General features: G+C 36.1%; 1 protein-coding gene across 2 annotated transcripts in view; it reads right to left on the reverse strand.

The window, feature by feature from the left end:
* TRPM7 (transient receptor potential cation channel subfamily M member 7) overlaps positions 1–22,072 on the reverse strand; it is a 105,351-nt gene that overhangs the window by 17,252 nt on the left and 66,027 nt on the right. For both annotated transcript variants that reach the window (XM_076004361.1, XM_076004362.1), the window contains exons 22-28: positions 18,997–19,171; positions 16,393–16,519; positions 14,707–14,891; positions 13,259–13,391; positions 11,885–12,600; positions 8,881–8,948; positions 4,167–4,263 (exon numbers count right to left, since the gene is read on the reverse strand). In XM_076004361.1, the coding sequence (XP_075860476.1) occupies positions 4,167–4,263; positions 8,881–8,948; positions 11,885–12,600; positions 13,259–13,391; positions 14,707–14,891; positions 16,393–16,519; positions 18,997–19,171 (1,501 nt within the window). The remainder of the gene's footprint in view (positions 1–4,166; positions 4,264–8,880; positions 8,949–11,884; positions 12,601–13,258; positions 13,392–14,706; positions 14,892–16,392; positions 16,520–18,996; positions 19,172–22,072) is intronic.

Genomic DNA, 22,072 nt, shown 5'->3' on the forward strand with positions numbered 1-22,072 from the left:
CCAATCCAAAAAGCTAAAAAAATTAGCCTGGTGTGATGGTGCACACCTATAGTCCCAGCTACTCAGGAGCCTGAGGCAAGAGGATCACCTGAGCCCAGGAGTTCGAGGCTGTACTGCACCATGCAGCCTAAGTACAGAGTGAGACTGTCTAAAAAATAAGTAAATAAATAAAAAGGAAAAAGAAAAATGAAAGAGTATTAAGTGAAACATCTTTCTCTCTCTCGTTCCCAAATCATCCTTATGGGACAGTTCGTTTTTTGTGTATCCTTCTAGGGACTGTGTGTGTGTGTGCCCCCATCCTCCTCCTTTTTTTATGTAAGTGGTAGCATAATATGTATTATATAGCTTGAGTTTTTAAACTTTTTTTTAAGAGATAGGGTCTTGCTCTGTCACCCAGCTGGAGTGCAGTGGCTTGATCACAGCTCACTGTAACCTCCAACTCCTGGGTTCAAGCAATCCTTTTGCCTCAGCTTCCCAAGGAGGTGGAACCGCAGGCACATGCCACCACACCTGGCTGATTTAAAAAATTATATTTGTAAAGACCGGGTCTCACTATGTTGCCTAAACTAACCCTGAACTCCTAGCCTTTAAGCAATCCTCTCACCTTGGCCTCCCAAAATGCTGGGATTACAGGTGGAGCCACCACACTCCGCTGAGTTTAACTTCAAGGTTAGAGATTTTTCTATAAAAGGAGGAGCACTTCCCTAATGTTTTTTGATCCTACCTTTAATCTCATATTATGGCTTTACAATAATGTATTTAAACAAACTTCTACTGATGGACATTTGATCTGTCTCCAATCTCTGCTATAACAATCAAGGCAAGAATGAATAATCCTTTCCCCCGATTTAAGATAACACCTTTGTTGTCCTATCTTGTTTGTTTATCCTAATGAACTTTAGAATTAAGCTTATTTTATTATTTTTTTAAAAAGTCAGGATATTAGGCCGGGCGTGGTGGCTCACGCCTGTAATCCTAGCACTCTGGGAGGCCGAGGCGGGCGGATTGCTCGAGGTCAGGAGTTCGAAACCAGCCTGAGCAAGAGTGATACCCTGTCTCTACTATAAATAGAAAGAAATTAATTGGCCAACTAATATATATATATATATATATAAAAAATTAGCCGGGCATGGTGGCGCATGCCTGTAGTCCCAGCTACTCGGGAGGCTGAGGCAGAAGGATTACTTGAGCCCAGGAGTTTGAGGTTGCTGTGAGCTAGGCTGATGCCACGGCACTCACTATAGCCTGGGCAACAACCGAGACTCTGTCTCAGAAAAAAAAAAAAAAAGTCAGGATATTAAATTATAACTCTACTTAAGAACTTATAATTTTATAATTAGATAAAGGAAAACCTTTATATGATAAAATAAAAGAAAACCTTTAAAGGAATGAAGGGAAATCTCACAACAAAATTTGTATTCTAGTGTAAAAGGCAAAAAACCCCTCTGTAGGTAAATTAGAAAACTCTGCGTAAAATTTTTTTCAATATGAAGAAACTGACAGAATACCTTATATTCTGAATATCATGAAGAAATTTAATTAAATACCAGAGAATCTAGAGTGTTGATCTACTCAAAATTATGATATATACTGATGGGAGAGGGTAAAGTGTACATATTTGTGTCTGAGTGTGTGTGTGTGTGTTCTAGGAGTAGAGAACAGGAAAATATAGTTCAATCCTTGTTTTCTTTAGTTGAAGGTCAAAAGATACGGCCTAAAACTGAAATATGAGAATACGGCAATACAGGTTGAGTATCCCTTATCAGAAATTCTTAGGACCAGAAATGTTATGGATTTTGGATTTTTTTAGATTTTGGAGTATCTGTATTATACTTACCCAGCTGAACATTCCAAATCCAAAAAATCTGAAATCTGAAATGCTTTAATGAGAATTTCCTTTGAGCATCAAGTCAGCACTCAGTAAGTTGCAGATTCTGGAGCATTACAGATTTTGGATTTGGGATGTTCAACCTGTATAAGCATGCTAACTTTAGTAATAACATCCATGTTATCTTTAAAAACTGACAATTTTACTTCTTCCCTCCTAATTCTTCTACCATTTCTTTTACTTGCCTTGTTACTCAGACTAGAATATAAAATAGAAACAGTAACAGTCACAATCCTTGTCTTGTACTCCATTTGGGCTTTCAATATTTTACTGTATCTAACTCATGCTTTCTTGGGGAAAAAAAATTGAAATGAAATAACTAATTAAAAAATAAAAAAAATTCTACTGTGAAATAATGTTTGTGATAACTTTTTGTAGATATTCCTTTTTTTTTTTTTTTTTTTTTTTTTGAGGCAGAGTCTCGCTCTGTTGCCTGGGCTAGCATGCTGTGGCATCAGCCTAGCTCACAGCAACCTCAAACTCCTGGGCTCAAGCAATCCTACTGCCTCAGCCTCCCAAGTAGCTGGGGCTACAGGCATGCACCACCATTCTCAGCTAATTTTTCTACATATTTTTAGTTGGCCAATTAATTTCTTTCTATTTTTAGTAGAGTCAGGGTCTCACTCTTGCTCAGGCTAGTTCAAACTCCTGACTTTGAGCGATCCACCCGCCTCGGCTTCCCAGAGTGCAAAGATTATAGGCGTGAGCCACCGTGCCCGGCCTTGTAGATACTCTTTATTGAGATTAAGGGAATTCCACTCTAGTCTTACTATACTAGACTAAGAGTTTCGGTCATGAATGAATATTGAATTTTATTAATGCCTTTCCAGCAGCTATTGAGATTATTTTAAGATTTTTCTCCCTTTCAGCAAAACACATACTTTCATTGAAAAAAGAAAAAATGTAAAGAAATATATTTAATTAAAAAAAAGATTTTTCTCCTTTAATCTGCTACTATCATGTATCACGATAATTGTATTTTTGAATGTTAAACCAATGTGCATTCCTTCCTGGAATAAACTCAACTTTGGTGATGACATATACTGCTGAATTTCATATACTAATAAGGAATAAAAGCAGAGTGATGGAGAGGGGGATAAGGTAGTGCTGTTATTTTTATTTTTTTGTTTTAGCGTATTATGAGGGTACAAGCGTTAAGGTTACTTATATTGCCCATGCCCCCCTCCCCCCTCGAGTAAGAGCTTCAAGCATGTCCATCCCCCAAACATTGCACATCTTACTAGTTGTGGTTGTATATACCCCTCCCCTCCTCCCCTCCTGACACCCAATAAGTGTTACTCCTATATGTCCACTTAGGTGTTGATCCGTTAATACCAATTTGCTGGGGAGTACATGTGGCGCTGGTTTTTCCATTCTTGAGATACATCACTTAGGAGAATGGGTTCCAGCTTTATCCAGGAATACACAAGAGGCGCTATATCACCATTGGTTTCAAAATGTGGTATATGTATACCATGGAATACTACTCAGCTTTAAGAAACAATGTTATTCTTAAGGGACCTTTATAATTACACATGGGGGCGGTTACACATGGAGTTGGAATGAGAAATTTTTCAAAGTGTTTGTGTGTTTTAATTTTGAACCAAAAAATGTATTAGCTATTTTTAAAAGTTAAGCTGGTAAACTATGTTGGTTAAACAATGGTATAGATTAAAACAACAGATTTATTTGTAAAAGCTAAAATCATCAGGGAGGGGCACAGTGGCTCATGCCTGTAATCCTAGCACTCTGGGAAGCCGAGGCAGGAGGATCGCTTGAGCTCAGGAGTTCAAGACCAGCTTAAGCAAGAGTGAGACCCAAGTCTCTACTAAAAACAGAAAAAATTAGCTGGGCGTGGTGGCATGAGCCTGTAGTCTCAGCTACTCAGAAGGCTAAGGCAGTAGGATTGCTTGAGCCCAGGAGTTTGAGGTTGCTGTGAGCTAGGCTGATGCCATAGCACTCTACCCCAGGTGATAGAGGGAGACTCTATCTCAAAATAAATAAATAAGATAAAATAACATAAAATAAAATTAGCAGAGTTATAAAAAGCAAGTCTTTATATTTCATCTTATGGACTGCTATAAAAAATATTCGAATATAACATTCTAATGTTAGGAATTACATGACTTATTCAAGGTTATTGTAACAATTATGGACTAGAATATTTATCTTCTAATTACTGGACCATTTATTGCTCAGGTGTTTGCTAAACATAAAATACATTTAAAGTTTAAATGACTATGTTTGGTAATAGAATTCACATAGTCAAAATACTTACCTTGTTCTGACTGGAGAGGAACAGAAGTTTTGTGACACTCGGTATATCCAGCATGAGAGCTCACGTGTTTCAAAGCGTTTTCAGAGGGAGTATCACTCTGCAAATATTATAGATAGGCCAAATTTTTTTAAACAAGTGAACTGAATTTCAAGCCATTGCTCTAAGTAGTATAAGAGTCCCTTAATATTTAGCTCAATATGCTTTATTCCACCTGGATACCAAAGAGTATATTACAGATTATGTTTATTTTCAACAATGTCAATCTCAAAAACTGCAACAAAAAACCATACTTGCTTATTGTTTATAAATCCATATAAATGAATCTTTTTCCACAGAAATACAAGTTCATAAAAAAATTTGGAAAAATACAGGAAATCACGGGGAAAAAAATTATCAATTCACTCTGCCCCAAAGCTATTGTTTCATACACACACTGACACACCGATAATATTGATTGGTGGGGGGGAGAGTGCTATTATTTCCTTTTGGGGATCTTGGTAACTTATTGATTTGTATGAACTATTTATATAACAAAAATGACTCTGATTATTACATTTCAATTTTTTTCTAATTTAACTTATCTATGCTTAATTTTTTTATTTACTTAAATCTCTTTATATCTTCCACTAATACTTCCTATTATTTATACATTTAGAAGCCTTGCTGGCTTTACTGGCTTAATACATATTTCTATTTTCTTAAAATTATTCAATGATTTAAATTTTTACAGTCAACTCAAATTTATCCAAACTTATAAAGTTATATGAGAACATAAACAGACTTTTCCAAATTTCTACACAATCATCCAGTCTGTATTTACTGACAAAAGAATTCCCTTTGGGCTAGGAATGGTGGCTCATGTCTGTAATCCTAGCACTCTGAGAGGCCAAGGCAGGAGGATTTCTTGTGCTCGGAGTTTGAGACCAGCCTGAGCAAAAGTAAGACCCCCATCTTTAAAAAAAAGGTAAAAGAAAAAACAAAAAGCATTCCCTTCTTCATCAATTTCTGATCCATTCTTATTTGTAGAAGGGTTATTTCTAGGTCAGTTGAAATGTTTCCCTAAATATTCACAAATCAACTGTTGCACCTGCTTAATATTATACTATTTAATAGCTAATTCTCGCTTCATTTTCTTTTTAACCTGTTTATTTTTCCAGATGAACTAATGAATTATATTAAACAGCCTGGGCAAGAACTGACACTTTCACATTTGTTTTATCTTCTCAGCTATGAACAGGTCACATTATTATAATACTTTAAAATATTTCCAGATCTTTACTACCCCTCAAAACAGTGGGTTTCAAAATGTTACTACTGCAATAAACTAATACTTTCAGTAAATTAACTTACACCTCAAGGAATTAAGCTTTTCTGGCTGTGATGCTCCATGCTCTTCACATTACAGCTGATTATATAGCCATGCTGACCCTTTTCCTGCAGTCACAAAACAGATTCTAGTTTCCCATCTGATTTTAGTTCAGTCTCCTGGAACCAGTTCTGGCTATTCCTTGTTTGCTTTAAGTACTTTCCTTGGTATACTCTTTGATGCATATCGATTTCATAGAACTATCTAAGACAGGAATTCTAACCTGAGACTGATGGACGGGTTTCAAGGAATTTGTGAAAATCTATCTCAATAGAAAAATTTTGCCTATGTACATTTTTCTAGGAAGAGAGTCTGTAGTTTTTGTTTTTGGTTGTTTTTTTCTTTTTTCTTGAGACGAGAGTCTCACTCTGTTATCCTGGGTAGAGTGCAGTGGTGTCATCATCATAGCTCACTGCAACCTCAAAGTCCTGGGCTCAAGCGATCTTTCTATCTCAGTCTCCCAGGTAACTGAGACTACAGGCACACACCACCACATCTGGCTAATTTTTTCTATTTTTAGTAGAGATGGGGTCTTGCTCTTGCTCAGGTTGGTCTCGAACTCCTAAGCTCAACTGATCCTCCTGCTTTGGCCTCCCAGAGTGCTAGGATTACAGGCATGAGCCACTGCACCTGGCCTCTGTAGTTTTCATTAGATTTTCAAAGGGGTATATAACCTACAAAAGTTCAAAATTTCAGAGTCTCTGACCATGATCAGCTAGAGCTCATAATTTTTACTTATTACAGTTTGAATTATTCTCCTCTAAATAAATTATTCAAAATTATTTAATTGAAAACATAGCCACTACTTTTCTGCTCACTCACAAACACTTGCAATTTCTTGTTTTTAATAGGAAGTTACTTGCCCACTTAAAAATTTCTAGCACGTTCCTTTCCCCCCCCCAACTTTTTAACTTATCTGTATTTGTTACAAGTTTTAAGTAGATTGTGACTCAAGCACTACATTTCTATTCACAACCCTCACTTTTCAAAACAGTTTTACAGCACATATGGGTAGGGCTTATAATTTTGCTCCTCTAAACAATACTTCTTCTTTGGAAAACAAGCCCTGTGTAGAGTTTCAAGTTGCTTTACTTTAAACATACTTATTTCTAGAGGACTAGTAGTACATGCAGGCACATTCCTCTTTTAAGTTCACTGTTAAAAGGTGAAATCTGTGGGAAAACCTTGATGCTTTACCTTTTACCAAGAAAAATATCCATTTATCCTAAACTTAATTTCTTACATATATCAAATCCTTCACAACAGTGAAATGATTCCACTAGAATGTGGTAATGCAATAATAATTTGCATATAGGAAAAAGAAAATGTGATAATAAGTTTTATTAAGTTTATATAATTCTAGATGATAAACAGCTTTACTAAAACTTACAAAGGTCCAGAGAATGTTTCATTTACCTATAAAAATCCATTTCATTTAAAACCTATTCAAGAAAAACCCTATATGGAATATAGATATACCATGGCTCACATTACAATAATTATAAAAATCAACTTTGGCAGAAAGCAGTCTGTTGTTCTTATCACTTTTTCTAATTCCTTTCTTTCTATTTTCATTATCACATATCAGCTAAGACTAACTAATTGCACTCAACCAATTTATTTTGCTCTCTCCTAAGTCAGGTATGCCACAATTAAAATGGTTAGAAAACACTGCAAATTATGGTCTTACAGGGATGACAGGTCCACTGAACCTGTATCTATTTCCTCCATCTAAAAGCATATGTATATTTTAAGCTGACTTTCTGACTCCTGCATATACTAAAAAGTGACTTTACCTCATATTTAGATATCTCTGTATACTCCGTAATTGTGTTTCTTATATCATTTGCGGTAAGAAAATCATGCAACTATTTTCAAACTTAACTTTCTTATTAAAGAAAACAAAACAGGCAGGCGTGGTGGCTCACGCCTATAATCCTAGCACCCTGGGAGGCCAGGGTGGGTGGATTGCTCAAGGTCAGGAGTTAGAAACCAGCCTGAGCAAGAGTGAGATCCTATCTCTACTAAAAATAGAAAGAAATTAATTGACCAACTAAAAATACATAGAAAAAAAAAAATTAGCCGGGCATGGTGGCACATGCCGGCAGTCCCAGCTACCCTGGAGGCTGAGGCAGAAGGATTGGTTGAGCCCAGTAGCCTGAGATTGCTGTGAGCTAGGCTGACGCCATAACACTCTAGCACAGGCAACAGAGTGAGACTCTGCCACAAAACAAAACAAAACAAAACCCTGTAATCATTATGTCTCAATTTGCATATAATCACCAAATTCCAACTATAACTAGTTAATAGACATTAAACTAAGTTAGTCAATTTAATACAACACTTTAATCAAAATATATGCAATTAAAAATATAAATGTTAGTAGTATAAATATCAAAATGCATTTAAGTCTGTCTTTTATACATAGGGTAGTAAGTAATATGGCCTGACAACAATTACAAGATTAACTTTAGATCATATGATAAGCAATCATTCTCAGAAACTCTTCATAAGTCATTATTATTACCTTGGTTTTAGGTTTAGGAAAACTCTTGTTTACATTATATTTGTCACTTGATTATTTCTACAATGTAAGTCCTCTTAATTATCTTGGTGTGGCTCTAAATTATTACCCGTAAGGCTCTAAATAGCCACAGGTAATTTATGAAAGCAATATTTAAGAAATAAAAACTAATTTTCAGGCAGGAGACATACTATTTTTGCCAGTTCTGTATATTTTATTTATTTATTTTTTCTATATGTATTAGTTGGCCAATTAATTTCTTTCTATTTATAGTAGAGACAGGGTCTCACTCTTGCTCAGGCTGGTTTCGAACTCCTGAGCACAAACGATCCACCCGCCTCGGCCTCCCAGACAGCTAGGATTACAGGCGTGAGCCATAGTTCTATATATTTTAAAAATTATTTAACAAACATTTATTGAATATCTTGCACTTTCACATGGCTTTTTACTGCCAGACCTGACAGGCTCCTGAAGAGTCAGAATCATGTTCTAATATCTAATAAACTTTTGGACCTAGGAAAAGAGTTGAGCTCAGTAAATATTTGGTAAATGGAAAATATATAGGAAGAAGCATTTTTACAAAGAGAAATGCTAAATAAGTGATTTTTTTCAGTTAATAAAAAATGCAAGCTAGCTGTACATTTTTTCATGTTCCTCGTTTCTTTTTTCAAATTGGAAACAGCTTCAAATATTTGGTATTATGTTGATGATGGTTTCTGCTAAAACTACATTTTTCCTAGAAAATGTTTAGTCTGATTTTAAACTAAATTAACCAAATCAGTGAAATAAAACTCATTGTACTGTTATAATAAGGATTTACTTACAGACAGTATTTCTTTTATTTTGTTTGAAGTTTGTTTAAACCTCTGTATATCCATGCTATCTCTGTGTCCTTTAACAGAAACAAACAAAAAGACAGTAATGAAAAATTTTTGGTTTTCCTTATCTATCAAAATAATGGCATCAGTTAAAGTTTATAAAAGCATGTGATTTACACGTTGTCTTTCAAGTGGTTTTGATGGCTCTGCACTCTCCTTAATCTCTTCTGATAAATAAAACAGAAAATATTTTACAAGAAGTTGGTGAAGATCAGTAATTCAGCTTACAGTAAAAGCAAAAGCTAAAGGCCTTACAAGTGAATCCAATACATGATACAAATGCATAGCTTGAAAAAGGAGGAACAACTATTTTTTTTTTTTTTTTTGAGACAGAGTCTCGCTTTGTTGTCCAGGCTAGAGTGAGTGCCGTGGCGTCAGCCTAGCTCACAGCAACCTCAAACTCCTGGGCTCGAGTGATCCTTCTGCCTCAGCCTCCCGAGTAGCTGGGATTACAGGCATGCGCCACTATGCCCGGCTAATTTTATATATATATATCAGTTGGCCAATTAATTTCTTTCTATTTATAGTAGAGACGGGGTCTCGCTCTTGCTCAGGCTGGTTTTGAACTCCTGACCTTGAGCAATCCGCCCGCCTCGGCCTCCCAAGAGCTAGGATTACAGGCGTGAGCCACAGCGCCCGGCTGGAACAACTATTTTAATTAATAAAATATAAAAGCATTATGTACACATATATGTATATTTATCACCCCACTGGTAACAAATACATTAATAAATAAGCTAAAATGTATTTTTAAAAATAAATTTAGGCCAGGCCAGGCACAGTGGCACATGCATGTAATCCTAGCACTTTGGGAGGCTAAGGCAGGAGGACTGCTTGAGCTCAGAAGTTCAAGGTTGTAGTGGGCTGTGTTCATGCCACTGCACTCCAGCCTGGGACACAGAACAAGACCTTGTCTCTAAAAGATTTTATATAGGAAAAGTTATATATCTATATATCTACAGTATATTCCACATAGTCTAGCAGTAGATATCAGCATGCCTAGATAACTTGCTAGGATGGCCTAATGTAGAGATTATACACGGGCTTCTTAACATATTCTCTGAACAATCTCTATCCATGTTCCATGACTAGGTAAATTTCTAGACTGGGAAGGTAAGAACAAATGCGTTAAAGACAAATTAGGGGCTGGGTGCAATGGATCATGCCTGTAATCCTAGCACTCTGGGAGGCTGAAGCAGGAGAAATGTTTGAGCTCAGGAGTTGGCGACAAGCCCGAGCAAGAGTGAGACCCTGTCTCCACTAAAACTAGAAAAATAATTATCTGGGCATCGTGGCCCACACCTGTAATCCCAACTACTTAGGAGATTGAGGTGGGAAGATCACGTGAGCCCAGGAATTTGAGGTTGTAGAGAGCTACAATGACACCACTGCACTCTAGCCAGGCCAACAGAGTGAGACTCTATTTCCCACCAAAAAAAAAAAAAAAAAACCAAGGTTAGGAAAAATGAAAAAATTCAAACCAAAAGCAGCAAACCACCTCATTTATACTTCAGAACATTCTGGGTATGCTCACATGCAACCCAAATTGTTGCTGAGAATTCTTTGTTAAATATTCTAACAGGAGACTATTAGAACACCATTCTCCCAAATAGGGATTTGGCTAAAGGCTAGTTAGCTAGCCTTATAAAGCTTTCCCTTTTCACCTATTTCTTCCACATGGCATATTGTAAGCATTTAAATATGCTTCAGTCTCTATCACCACTAAAAACAAATAAAACACTCAAAACAAAAAAATCACAATATTAGTTATTTCTTTCTGTTTGCCTTCATTGCCAATATTTTCAAAGAGTCAGACCCAGTTATTCCCATTACATTCTCTCCTCCCATTGTACTTTATTTCACTATAATTTGACTTCTCCTTCATTACTTCTTTGACTTAAAAGAGTTTTCCCTAAGGTCAATCACGTGTTATTGTGAAAATAAATATTTATTTCTGTTCTTATTTAAGCTATCATAGGTAGAAGAATAAATCAGGGCCAGGCATGGTGGCTAACACCTGTAATCCTAGCACTCTAGGAGGCTGAGATGGAAGGATGGCTCAGGAGTTTGAGACCAGCCTGAGCAAGAGTCAGACCCCATCTCTACAAAAATTACAAAAAATTAGCTGAGTTATTAAAAAAACAGAAAAATTAGCTGGGCATGGTGGTGCATGCCTACATTCCCAGCTACTCAGGAGGCTGAGGCAGGAGAATCTCTTGAGCCCAGGAGTGTGAGGTTGCTGTGAACTAGGCTGATGCCATGGCACTCTACCCCAGGCAACAGAGTGAGACTGTCTCAAAATAAATAAATATATAATTTATTTCTTCAATACTCCTCTCTCCAGATATATAAGTGGGTAGACCATAAATATGTATTTTCCAAGAGTATTCCTGGAATTCCTATTGTCCTAATGTAATTATGAGTAGTGTATCATTCGCTCTCAAAGTGTCCTGGTTTGGATAAAAATTATATTGTCATTCTATATATAAGGCACTGCCCTTTGCCAGTTGTCTCTAACCTTGCCTATACCTTCCTATGTTCTCCAAGTACCTAACACTTAAGAATCACTCAAGGTTCTTTCAATAGGAGTTGATCAAATTCAATTCAAGATACTCATATTCAATAGACAGAGCCCAAATAAGTTCCCATACAATTGTTATGATAGTAAACTGCATTAAAGAGGTATGTGCCAACACAACTCTTCCAGCCCAATTCAATCTATTTCCCCCATATTTGATTCCTTTAAAAAATTTTAGAACTTCCATGTCAAGATCAAGATCAAAAAACAAATACTTAGAACTATACTCTATGAAGTAGATGCTATAAGTCCACTTGTAACACAGTACATGTTCTTACTAATTATTTTTCTTTCTAAGGTGATAATTTTTATTTCTAAGGTGAGAAGTAAATAATATTGACATAAAAATAAGTACCAGGTTGTCAAACTTACCTACAAATGCGCCAAATTCTATATTATCTCCTTCTGCAGCTTTAGAACACACAGTTTCTTGATCTTTGGTTACAGTTTCCAAGTGGCTTTTACAACTTGGCTGGGATGGTGTACTAACAAAAAATTTGTTTGGTGGGGATGATAGATGTGGTATGCTATTAGATGAACTGCCTAATTTTTTACTTTTATCAAATATTTTTAAGAGTTCTACCCCATGTAGTCTCTGTCGCAGTTCTGGACGAGAAATAGCACTTGGGGATAAGGCACCAGAAGAGGAACCAGCCTCTGGAAAATTAAATTCTTTTCTCTGGGGTATTATAGATAAATCTTGAACAAACATGTTACTTTGGGGATCTTTGTCTTCTTTCATAAAAATATTACAAAGAAAAGGATTATTACTTTCAAGTTCACCTTGAGGAAGAGAGGAGCTAAGTGTATTTACAACATTATGCTTTTTCCATACAGAAGGTCTTACAGGACCATCATCAATAAGGTTTTGAGCCAAATGTTTGGATATGCTCAATTCTCGTGTGATTTCATTGTGAACTTTGCTAGCTTCTGAAGCTTTCTGGGCAGTGAGTGTTTTTAATGTATCTACAGTGAGGGCAGAAAGATCTTGCAAATGGCCAATTTGAGAATCTAATGACTGTAATGATCTTTTTATATAGTTGACACGATCTCCAACTTCTTTAATCTGAATGCACATCTGCTCCACTCTGTAGGGGAGAAATAGGCTTTTTATAAACATTAAAAATTCAAGTAGAAATTCTTTTTTTGTAGTCTCAAATAATAATGGTAAGAAGAGAAAAATTTTACATGCACTCAAACAAGAGAAGATATAAAATAAGGTATGGTTATTTATTTACATGAAGCATACCTTATGTTTAAAAATGATCCAGTAATAATCCTATCATACTAAAATGTAAGATTTCAAAAAACACTTTGGTTTCACAGGTTATTTATTCTTATTTCCCCACATCAAAGTAACACAAAAATGTGTATATAGCTACATATACAAAGAACTACCTCTATTACCCTTACTTTGTAACTACACAAACACCATATGCTTCCAGAATGTAGCAAAGCCAATGGAAGGAAAGAAATGCTTTAAAATAGTGAGGATAGTTTTACTTTTCTCCTCCCAAATAGTAAAGAACATTAACTCTTTTATCTTCTGTAACTAGGGTAAAAAAATAAAAGACTGACTTACACAAAATATTAGAAGACTTAAACTGTCTTCCCAATATATAATGTAAAACTATTACTAAACTTATTCATTTTACAAAACAAATTGAACAATGACCATGTATAAGAGACATAATTAAGAGCTCCCATTTTGACATATAATCAGCTTTAACTAAAGGGCTTCAGAACCTTTCAAAAGTGACACGGATTCTCTCTTCACTCCCAGAATGGAATTTGTCATCTTTTTCATTAAAATACATCTCAACACAAAGCTCTTCAAAATCATGAAGTTTCTTTTGATCTTCTTCTGTTAGGAAAAGTTCTAAGGCAGGGAAAGGAAAAAAATCAATAAAGAGCTAACAAGCTATTAAACTTTAGCTCATACATCTTATGAATTACTCAGGGTATGTAAGACAATACCCATCATCATCTGAACTTTTTTACTTTTTACTGTTTTGCTTCTAAAGCACTAGTGAAGTATCTTTGTTTTTTCCACTCACAGTGCGATGTCAACAGAATACTTTCCTGTATTTTCTCCTCTTCTAGTTTCCTTTCCCTAAACAATAGTCCTCCCCATCTCTCTCATACTTCTCTCTCACATATCTGGTCAGAGGAATTTAAGAACTTATTTGGTAGAACAGAAAGCCACTGTAAAATTTTAAGCACAACTTGACATGGTGATTAATCTCATGTAGTATACAGAATATACTAAAACTGTTATCGTTTACAGAGTAGCAAAACTGGTTTGTATGATGGCAAAAAGAGTTACCATTTTAACAAAGACAAACTGAGATGCCATTCCCAAAAAGATGTTTAATACTAAATCTACTTTTCTTTTTTTTTTTTTTGAGATAGAGTCTAACTTTGTTGCCCAGGCTAGAGTGAGTGCCATAGCATCAGCCTAGCTCACAGCAACCTCAAACTCCTGGGCTCAAGCAATCCTCCTGCCTCAGCCTCCCGAGTAGCTGGGACTACAGGCATGCACCACCATGCCCGGCTAATCTTTTCTATATGTATTAGTTGGCCAATTAATTTCTTTCTATTTATAGTAGAGATAGGGTCTCGCTCTTGCTCAGGCTGGTTTTGAACTCCTGACCTCGAGCAATCCGCCCGCCTTGGCCTCCCAGAGTGCTAGGATTACAGGTGTGAGCCACTGTGCCCAGCTAAATCTACTTTTATTGATATCATATTACACTTAAAAATTCCTTTATGGGCCATGCCGTAATTCTAGCACTCCAGGAAGCTGAGGCAGGAGGATCACTTGAGGTGGGGAGATGGAAAGCAGCCTGAGCAAGAACAACACCTCGTCTCTACTGAAAATAGAAAAATTAGCCAGGCATGGTGGCGTGTGCCTGTAGTCCCAGCTACTCAGGAGGCAGAGGCAAGAGGATTGCTTGAACCCAGGAGCTGGCAGCTGTAGCAAGCTATGATGATGCCACCACATTCTAGCCAGAGCAACAGAGCGAGACTCTGTCTCAAAAATAAAAAAAAATTCCCTTATGTTTAGGGAAATTTAAAAAAAGCCTTTATAATAACATTAACCAACTAAATCTTCTGAATAAAATCAATACACAGTCTGAAGTTTAATACTGAGAAGTGATAAAATGATAACATTTGCCTTGATATATTTTACTTACTTGGTCCATTGGAAGTCTTATCTTTCTTTCTTCTTTTACATATGCAACAAAACAGAGAAACTATATGGCTAAGAATGATAAGTGGAGGAGGCAGAACTGGTTTCTCATGATAAGCCATGATAAAATGGTAACGCTGGTACTTCCATACAATATTGGAAATTGCCTTCACTTGTAAATACACATTGCTAGAACAATAAATAAAAAACAAACTTAGCTAATCATATCTTAAAGTTTTAAATACTAAAGATTTTATTGAATTCTGTACTAAGGATCAAAAGAGAACCCTTCCATAAATAAGACTAAAAGCAAAGGGGAACTGAAAAAAAATACATGCAAGAAGTATAAGGCAAGGCCAGGCACGGTGGCTCACGCCTGTAATCCTAGCACTCTGGGAGGCCGAGGCGGGTGGATCACTCAAGGTGAGGAGTTCGAAACCAGCCTGAGCAAGAGCAAGATGCTGTCTCTACTAAAAATAGAAAGAAATTAATTGGACAACTAAAAACATATAGAAAATATTAGCTGGGCATGGTGGCGCATGCCTGTAGTCCCAGCTACTTGGGAGGCTGAGGCAGGGGGATCGCTTAAGCCCAGGAGTTTGAGGTTGCTGTGAGCTAGGCTGATGCCACAGCATTCTAGCCCAGGGAACAGAGTACGACTGCCTCAAAAAAAAAAAAGTATAAGGCAAAAAAGTTGATATTGTTGAAGACCTTAATCACAACTTCCCCCCAAAATGGGCAGAAAAAAATGATCTTATAAATTAAAAGTTATATATAAATGAGTAAAACATAACAAAACAGTCAATATTAGTAACAAGAGAATAAGTGCAAATATAAACAAACTCCTTTTATGTACTATCAAATTGGCAGCCATTAAAAAAAATACCTAGTGTAGGCAGGGGGGTTGTAGGCAGGCCTATTTTGAGTTAAATGCAAAAAAGCCCTAAAAGTACATATAGCAAACAATTCTACATTAGGAAAACATTTTAAGGAAATACTTAAGTATTGTTCAAAGATTTAGTCACAACAATGTGGTGTCTGGGAGTAAAAATTAGAATCTAATTGAGCAATATTGACATATTGGCCTGAAAAACTATGGTCTCATGGAGTATTAGGTAGCCATATTGGGAGGCTGAAGCAGGAGGACTGCTTGAGCCCAGGAGTTTGAGGTTGCAGTGAGCTATGATGATACTATTGCACTCTAGCTGGGGCAACAGAGAGAGACTGTCTCAAAAAAAGATTGGAGAGGCGTATTTATTGATTTGGGGTAATGTTCATGATGTTTTAAAAACAGTCCATAAAATATAAGGATATTATTTTTTGTAAAAATGGTTTACACTCATAAAAATTATAGAAAGACATATAACAAAATAGTAAAAGTGGGATTATTGATGAGTTTTCTATTTGCCTGTTTTCTAAACCAAATGTTTATTCTCTTACAACATAGGGGAAATCCCAGATAAACTTTATTTTAAAACTGCATGTTGAAAGACAATAAAGCCTAAAATTTAGAACTCATTTGATTTGAAAAAGCATGTCTTCTTATTTGTAATTTTTCAACTATAATTTTAGTAATTTAAGCCTTGATAAATTTTTAGATTTTAAATTCTGTATATATTTCCTGCAAAATGAATAGAATTATAAATATTCCTTGATCTCATTATAATAAGCAATTGAATAAAATTCTTACTTGAAAAACGCAATAAGGAGATTAACCATAATGATATACTGTACAAAGAGGTAGACTGCTTGAAGAAATGGAGTCAACCACGTCCCAGGACCACAGATATTAGTAAGAGGGGAATCCTTTTCACACACTTTAGGAAGAAAAAAAAAAATTTATAGTAATTCACCAGTAACTGCTATTAATCTGTTTATTATTTATTAATCTGTTTTTATTATTTATAAATCTGTTTCACAGATTCCAGTAAAAGCCTCTGGACAGGCAGCCATAGGAACTCCAGCTTAAAAGTATTCTAACACAAAGGATTTTGTGAGGAATGATGGGTGCTATCTGTTCTATCACTCTATTTCAGACAAGGGAAGTATATGTAGGTGTTTGTTTACCCTTCGAGGCAGGACTTAACCTGAGGAGCATTTAGAAGGGTAAAATTTCTGGATCAGTCATACTATAATATTTCCGTAATAAAAATATCTGAACCCCAAAAGTCACAGCAAACCCTGTAAATTTACAAACATTACTGAGCTTATATTATGTCACAAAAGAAGGCTGAAAGAGTATCTAGATTGAAGTGCCTCTCAATTATACAGAGATTAGATGTGAATTCCTTGCTTTTCATTACCCCGACATTAAGACCATTCCTAAAGCCAGAACACAGAATACAAATAAAGAAGGGAAGAGGCTTTAATATCCACCACAGTCATAAAGGAATAAAGTAAAACTAACTTGGGTAGGGCAACGATTAGAATTAAATATTCATGAATTAGTGAGATACTCTATATAAATACTTATAATACACTTAGCACTTTGTGTTTGGTAATTGTTTTAAAATATATACACCATTGAAATTCTCATAATGGCTATATTGTTGCTTTAACTGGTTTTACAGACAAATTGATGGTAAGGTCCTTTTACCCTTAAATAATCTTATGAATCTATTTCCATTCTATTCAGATTAGTTTGTGGAAGCAAATACCCAAAAAAGAGAACATAGGAAACTAAAAAACTATATCCAATGCTTTGTAACAACTAGACAACTAGAGCCACATCATGAGAAAAACAGTAGACAAGCCAGGCGCGGTGGCTCACGCCTGTAATCCTAGCACTCTGGGAGGCTGAGGCGGGCGGATTGCTCAAGGTCAGGAGTTCGAAACCAGCCTGAGCAAGAGCAAGACCCCGTCTCTACTATAAATAGAAAGAAATTAATTGGCCAACTAGTATATATATAAAATTAGCCGGGCATGGTGGCACATGCCTGTAGTCCCAGCTACTCGGGAGGCTGAGGCAGAAGGATTGCTTGAGCCCAGGAGTTTGAGGTTGCTGTGAGCTAGGCTGACGCCACGGCACTCACTCTAGCCTGGTCAACAAGCGAGACTCTGTCTCAAAAAAAAAAAAAAAAAAAAAAAAAAGAAAAACAGTAGACAATGAAAACCTGGACGTGACACTGACCAGGAAGCCAATAAACACAAAATCTGACCAGGCTGGTAAAACATCACTATTTTAACCACAATCTGAGAACAACTCATGACCACAATCTTCTGTGTGGCCACCCACCAACCAAACTAAAATCTCACTTTATGGACAGCCCTTGACCTTATCACTCATAAATAGGTGGGGAGGCAGCAACACGGTGGGAATGGAAGAGTGAAGAAAGAAGAAAGAGTAAGAGAGAACCAACAAAATAAAGATTCTGTAACTCAGATATTGAGGTCAGTAGAAGAATATCTCCGAAAGGTGACGGCATGGTCTATATTCACAAGTTATTCAGGTACATTAACTAAGACTATGTAAGATTCAAAATGTCAATTGTTTCAAAACTGTGCAACTGACTTAATATTCTCTTTACAAACAGGGTTGAGTAGGTGGGAGTTATCTATTGATTAGCTTATCCAGAGAAGGTGCTTACAAATTTCTATAGCAACTCTGACAACCTGTCATTCCCTGAAAATTCAACACGCTGTAAACCTTTCAAGATTCACACAGGATCATTATCTTTGTCATTAACATTGTGTGTCTGATTCCTCAATATTCAATCCATCCTGATTGGTCTAAGCTAATCATAGTAATCCCGTCCCCCTTGCCTGTAACCATTTAGAGAGAGGCAAGCTGAAGCCAACTTGAGCTAATGAGATGAAAGGACAGGTTCAACAGGGGATTTCTGTAAAAGGAACTTTTTTCCTCTGAAGAGAACTGTAGATAAAGTGTCTCTTTCCTCCTGTTGCTAGTGACAGTCTTATAATTATAAGGGACACCTGTATGAATCAGATACCATGACTACAGAGTAGTGGGATGAAAAAGAACAAGGGTCCTTAGCTATTAATTAACCAACTCTAAAGACCACTCTACCTCTGAACTTCATTATATGAGGTAATAAATGTCTTTATTGAGTAAGCCAATTTAGAACTGATTTCCATTACTTGTAGCTAAGAAAATTCTAAAATGCTTTTTTTTCAATTTCTTTTTATGTTTCCTCTTGAGTTAACCAATGCTTTTGTGGGGGCCTTAGCTTGGTAATAGTTTGACTTCTGAAAACAATGCAATATTACAGTGAAGTATACTGACTTTAAAACACAAAATAACCAAAAGATGAATTTGTTAACATAAAATCCTTACCATCAATTTCATATGCATAAACTTCACCAAAAATCATCCAGTATGGATGAAAAACTATATCTTTAGCAAGAGTCCAAGATGGTGCTTCATGAGGATAAAGTATTGCTTTTCTGGGAACACCAAAACTAAGTAATACGAGAGCCATAATCACTACAATGTAGAACATATTGGCCACCTGTTAAAACAAAAAATAACATTGCTAAAATACAAGGAAATTTAAACACTATGACAAATTTTCACCTTAAAATGTTTCTAATAAATAAATAGAATATTTTGAGTTTCTTTTTATTCCTTTATTCTTTTTTTCCTTTTTTTTCTTAGAGATAGGATCTTGCTGTCACCCAGGCTAGAGTACAGTGACATGATCATAGCTCACTGTAACCTCGATCTTCTGGGCTCAAGAGATTCTCCTGCCTTAGCCTCCCAAGAAGCTAGGACTACAGGTGTATAGCACCACAGCCGGCTTTTTTCTTTTTGGTAGAGACAGGGTCTCCTTATGTTGCCCATGCTAGCAGTCTTGCATTCCTGGCCTCAAGTGACCTTCCCACCCTGGCCTCCCAAAGTGCTGGGATTACAGACATTAGCCACTGTACCTGGCCATTCTTTTTATTCCTAATAGCATTCAGAAAAATCTCATCATTATAGAACCTTCACGTCAAAAGTATATTTAAAAACTGATCTATGAAGCTAGGCAAATCATGTGCATCTTTATCTATATAATGAACTATTATCACTGGTTCAAACTGGAGTCTGCCTACCTCTCGGATACATGAAGATTTCTAAAAAGTATAGACACATGGGCAGACAGGGAATCAATTTCCATAAGTGATTTTTTTTTTTTTTTTTTGAGACAAAGTCTCACTCTGTTGCCTGGGCTAGAGTGCCGTGGCGTCAGCCTAGCTCACAGCAACCTCAAACTCCTGGGCTCAGGTGATCCTCCTGCCTCAGCCTCCCGAATAGCTGGGACTACAGGCACACACCACCATGCCCAGCTAATTTTTTCTATATATATTTTTTTAGTTGCCCAATTAATTTCTTTCTATTTTTAGTAGAGACGGGTCTTGCTCTTGCTCAGGGTGGTTTTGAACTCCTGACCTTGAGCGATCCTCCCGCTTCGGCCTCCCAGAGAGCTAGGATTACAGGTGTGAGCCACTGTGCCTGGCCCGTAAGTGATCTTTCTTAAAGCTTCTCTGTTTTATCATGGAGGGCACAGACTTTCTTTCCCATCTTGCCTTTGATAATTTTCCTTTGCCCACTTCACAAAAAAAGGAATATTTCCCACCTATCCTGAACCCTACCACAGTACCGTGTCCTGGGATGTGAAAACCTCCAAGGAGCCAAACAAAACAACAAACTAAATTATTAGCATGGGTGTTGAAAAAATAAATGATAGCAATGTCTGGGTAACAAATATCTTTCCAAATCAGTTACTTTTTCACTCTTTAGTTTCAGTAAAATTGAAAAACAGCCTAATTGGGTTAGAATCTAATAAGTCATTGAAAAATAATTTTCACTGTTAAATCACAATGTAAATTTTGACATAATTATGCAGGAATTCAAAGAATTAAGTAAAATTTTATTTCCTATGTACTTATTTAGGTATATAGGTTCTCCACATTTACATCTAAAAAAGCAAATGCTTTCTTACTCCAGCAATATGTAATATTCATCCACGATTACTAATCTGAGGAGAAAAACCCCATGTGCATCAAGAGACTACATTTACAATATGTACTTTAATCTACTGTGAACCAACAATATTGTTATGATAAATCAATCTAAAAAATTATGGTATTTTCATATATTTTTAAATGAACATGTGACAGAAGAAATGTAAGGCAGGATATGAAAGTTAAGGGGATAAGTAGTACAGGCTGAATGAAGTAATTTTATGGGGGCATAAAGTTAGAAAGAGAAGTTGTGCAAATAGCTGAGAGTCTTAAAATGTCAATTCAAATAAAGAGTTTATTAGACTTGATCCTACTTTAAATTTTGTTACACGGACCAGTAGGTTACCCTTTTAATTGTATATTAATAGTTACATCTTTGTGACTTGCAGAGTCCTAACACTCCCCAAGATTCTTATTTAAGTTTTCTTATTTGTACAATGGTCAAATAATGCTTTCATTTTGACAGGCATTATTATTGCATTTGAGAGGATTACTAAGAGAATTTATGTTTTCAATAAACAAAATCCTGAGTTAAAAGATTTTAAAAGGCAAAAAAATTATTTAAAACATTATCATGCTATCTGATATACTCTGGAATACAAACAATTATCTGTATTTAAGAAAAGGCCAGGCCGGGTGTGGTGGCTCACGCCTGTAATCCTAGCTCTCTGGGAGGCTGAGGCGGGCGGATTGCTCAAGATAAGGAGTTCAAGACCAGCCTGAGCAAGAGTGAGACCCCGTCTCTACTATAAATAGAAAGAAATTAATTGGCCAACTGATATATATATAAAATTAGCCGGGCATGGTAGCGCATGCCTGTAGTCCCAGCTACTCGGGAGGCTGAGGCAGAAGGATCGCTCGAGCCCAGGAGTTTGAGGTTGCTGTGAGCTAGGCTGACGCCATGGCACTCACTCTAGCCTGGGCAACAAAGCGAGACTCTGTCTCAAAAAAAAAAAAAAGAAAAGGCCAAGTCAAATATTTAAAATAAAACCCAAATCTGTAGTGAAATAACCTAAAATTATTTAAGGTCTATAGTTGATGATTCATTGAGATCTATAGATTTCCCACTTTCTCACATAAAGCCTGACAATCTTCCTCACACTTTATCTAATCTAATCAAAAATATTCAGTTCACTCATATCTAAAATGAGGATTCTTAGTTTGAATGCATAATGTATACAGAACAAGCAGGAGAAGTTTAACATTTACCATGTAATTTTCATTAGTTTGGTCTCTAATAAAGATATGAAATGTGAGGAATGTTTCTTTTTTAAAATTTTTTCATATCTTCAAGCTTTTCAAAGCTGTCTCTGCTGGTTAGAAATTCCCTGCTCAAGAAAAAAAAATCCTATATATTTTCTAAACTCTTTTGAAATGCCATATTCTTTGCGAAAACCATAATGACA

Source organism: Microcebus murinus, chromosome 6, assembly GCF_040939455.1.
Source record: "Microcebus murinus isolate Inina chromosome 6, M.murinus_Inina_mat1.0, whole genome shotgun sequence".
Taxonomy (NCBI): domain Eukaryota; kingdom Metazoa; phylum Chordata; class Mammalia; order Primates; family Cheirogaleidae; genus Microcebus; species Microcebus murinus.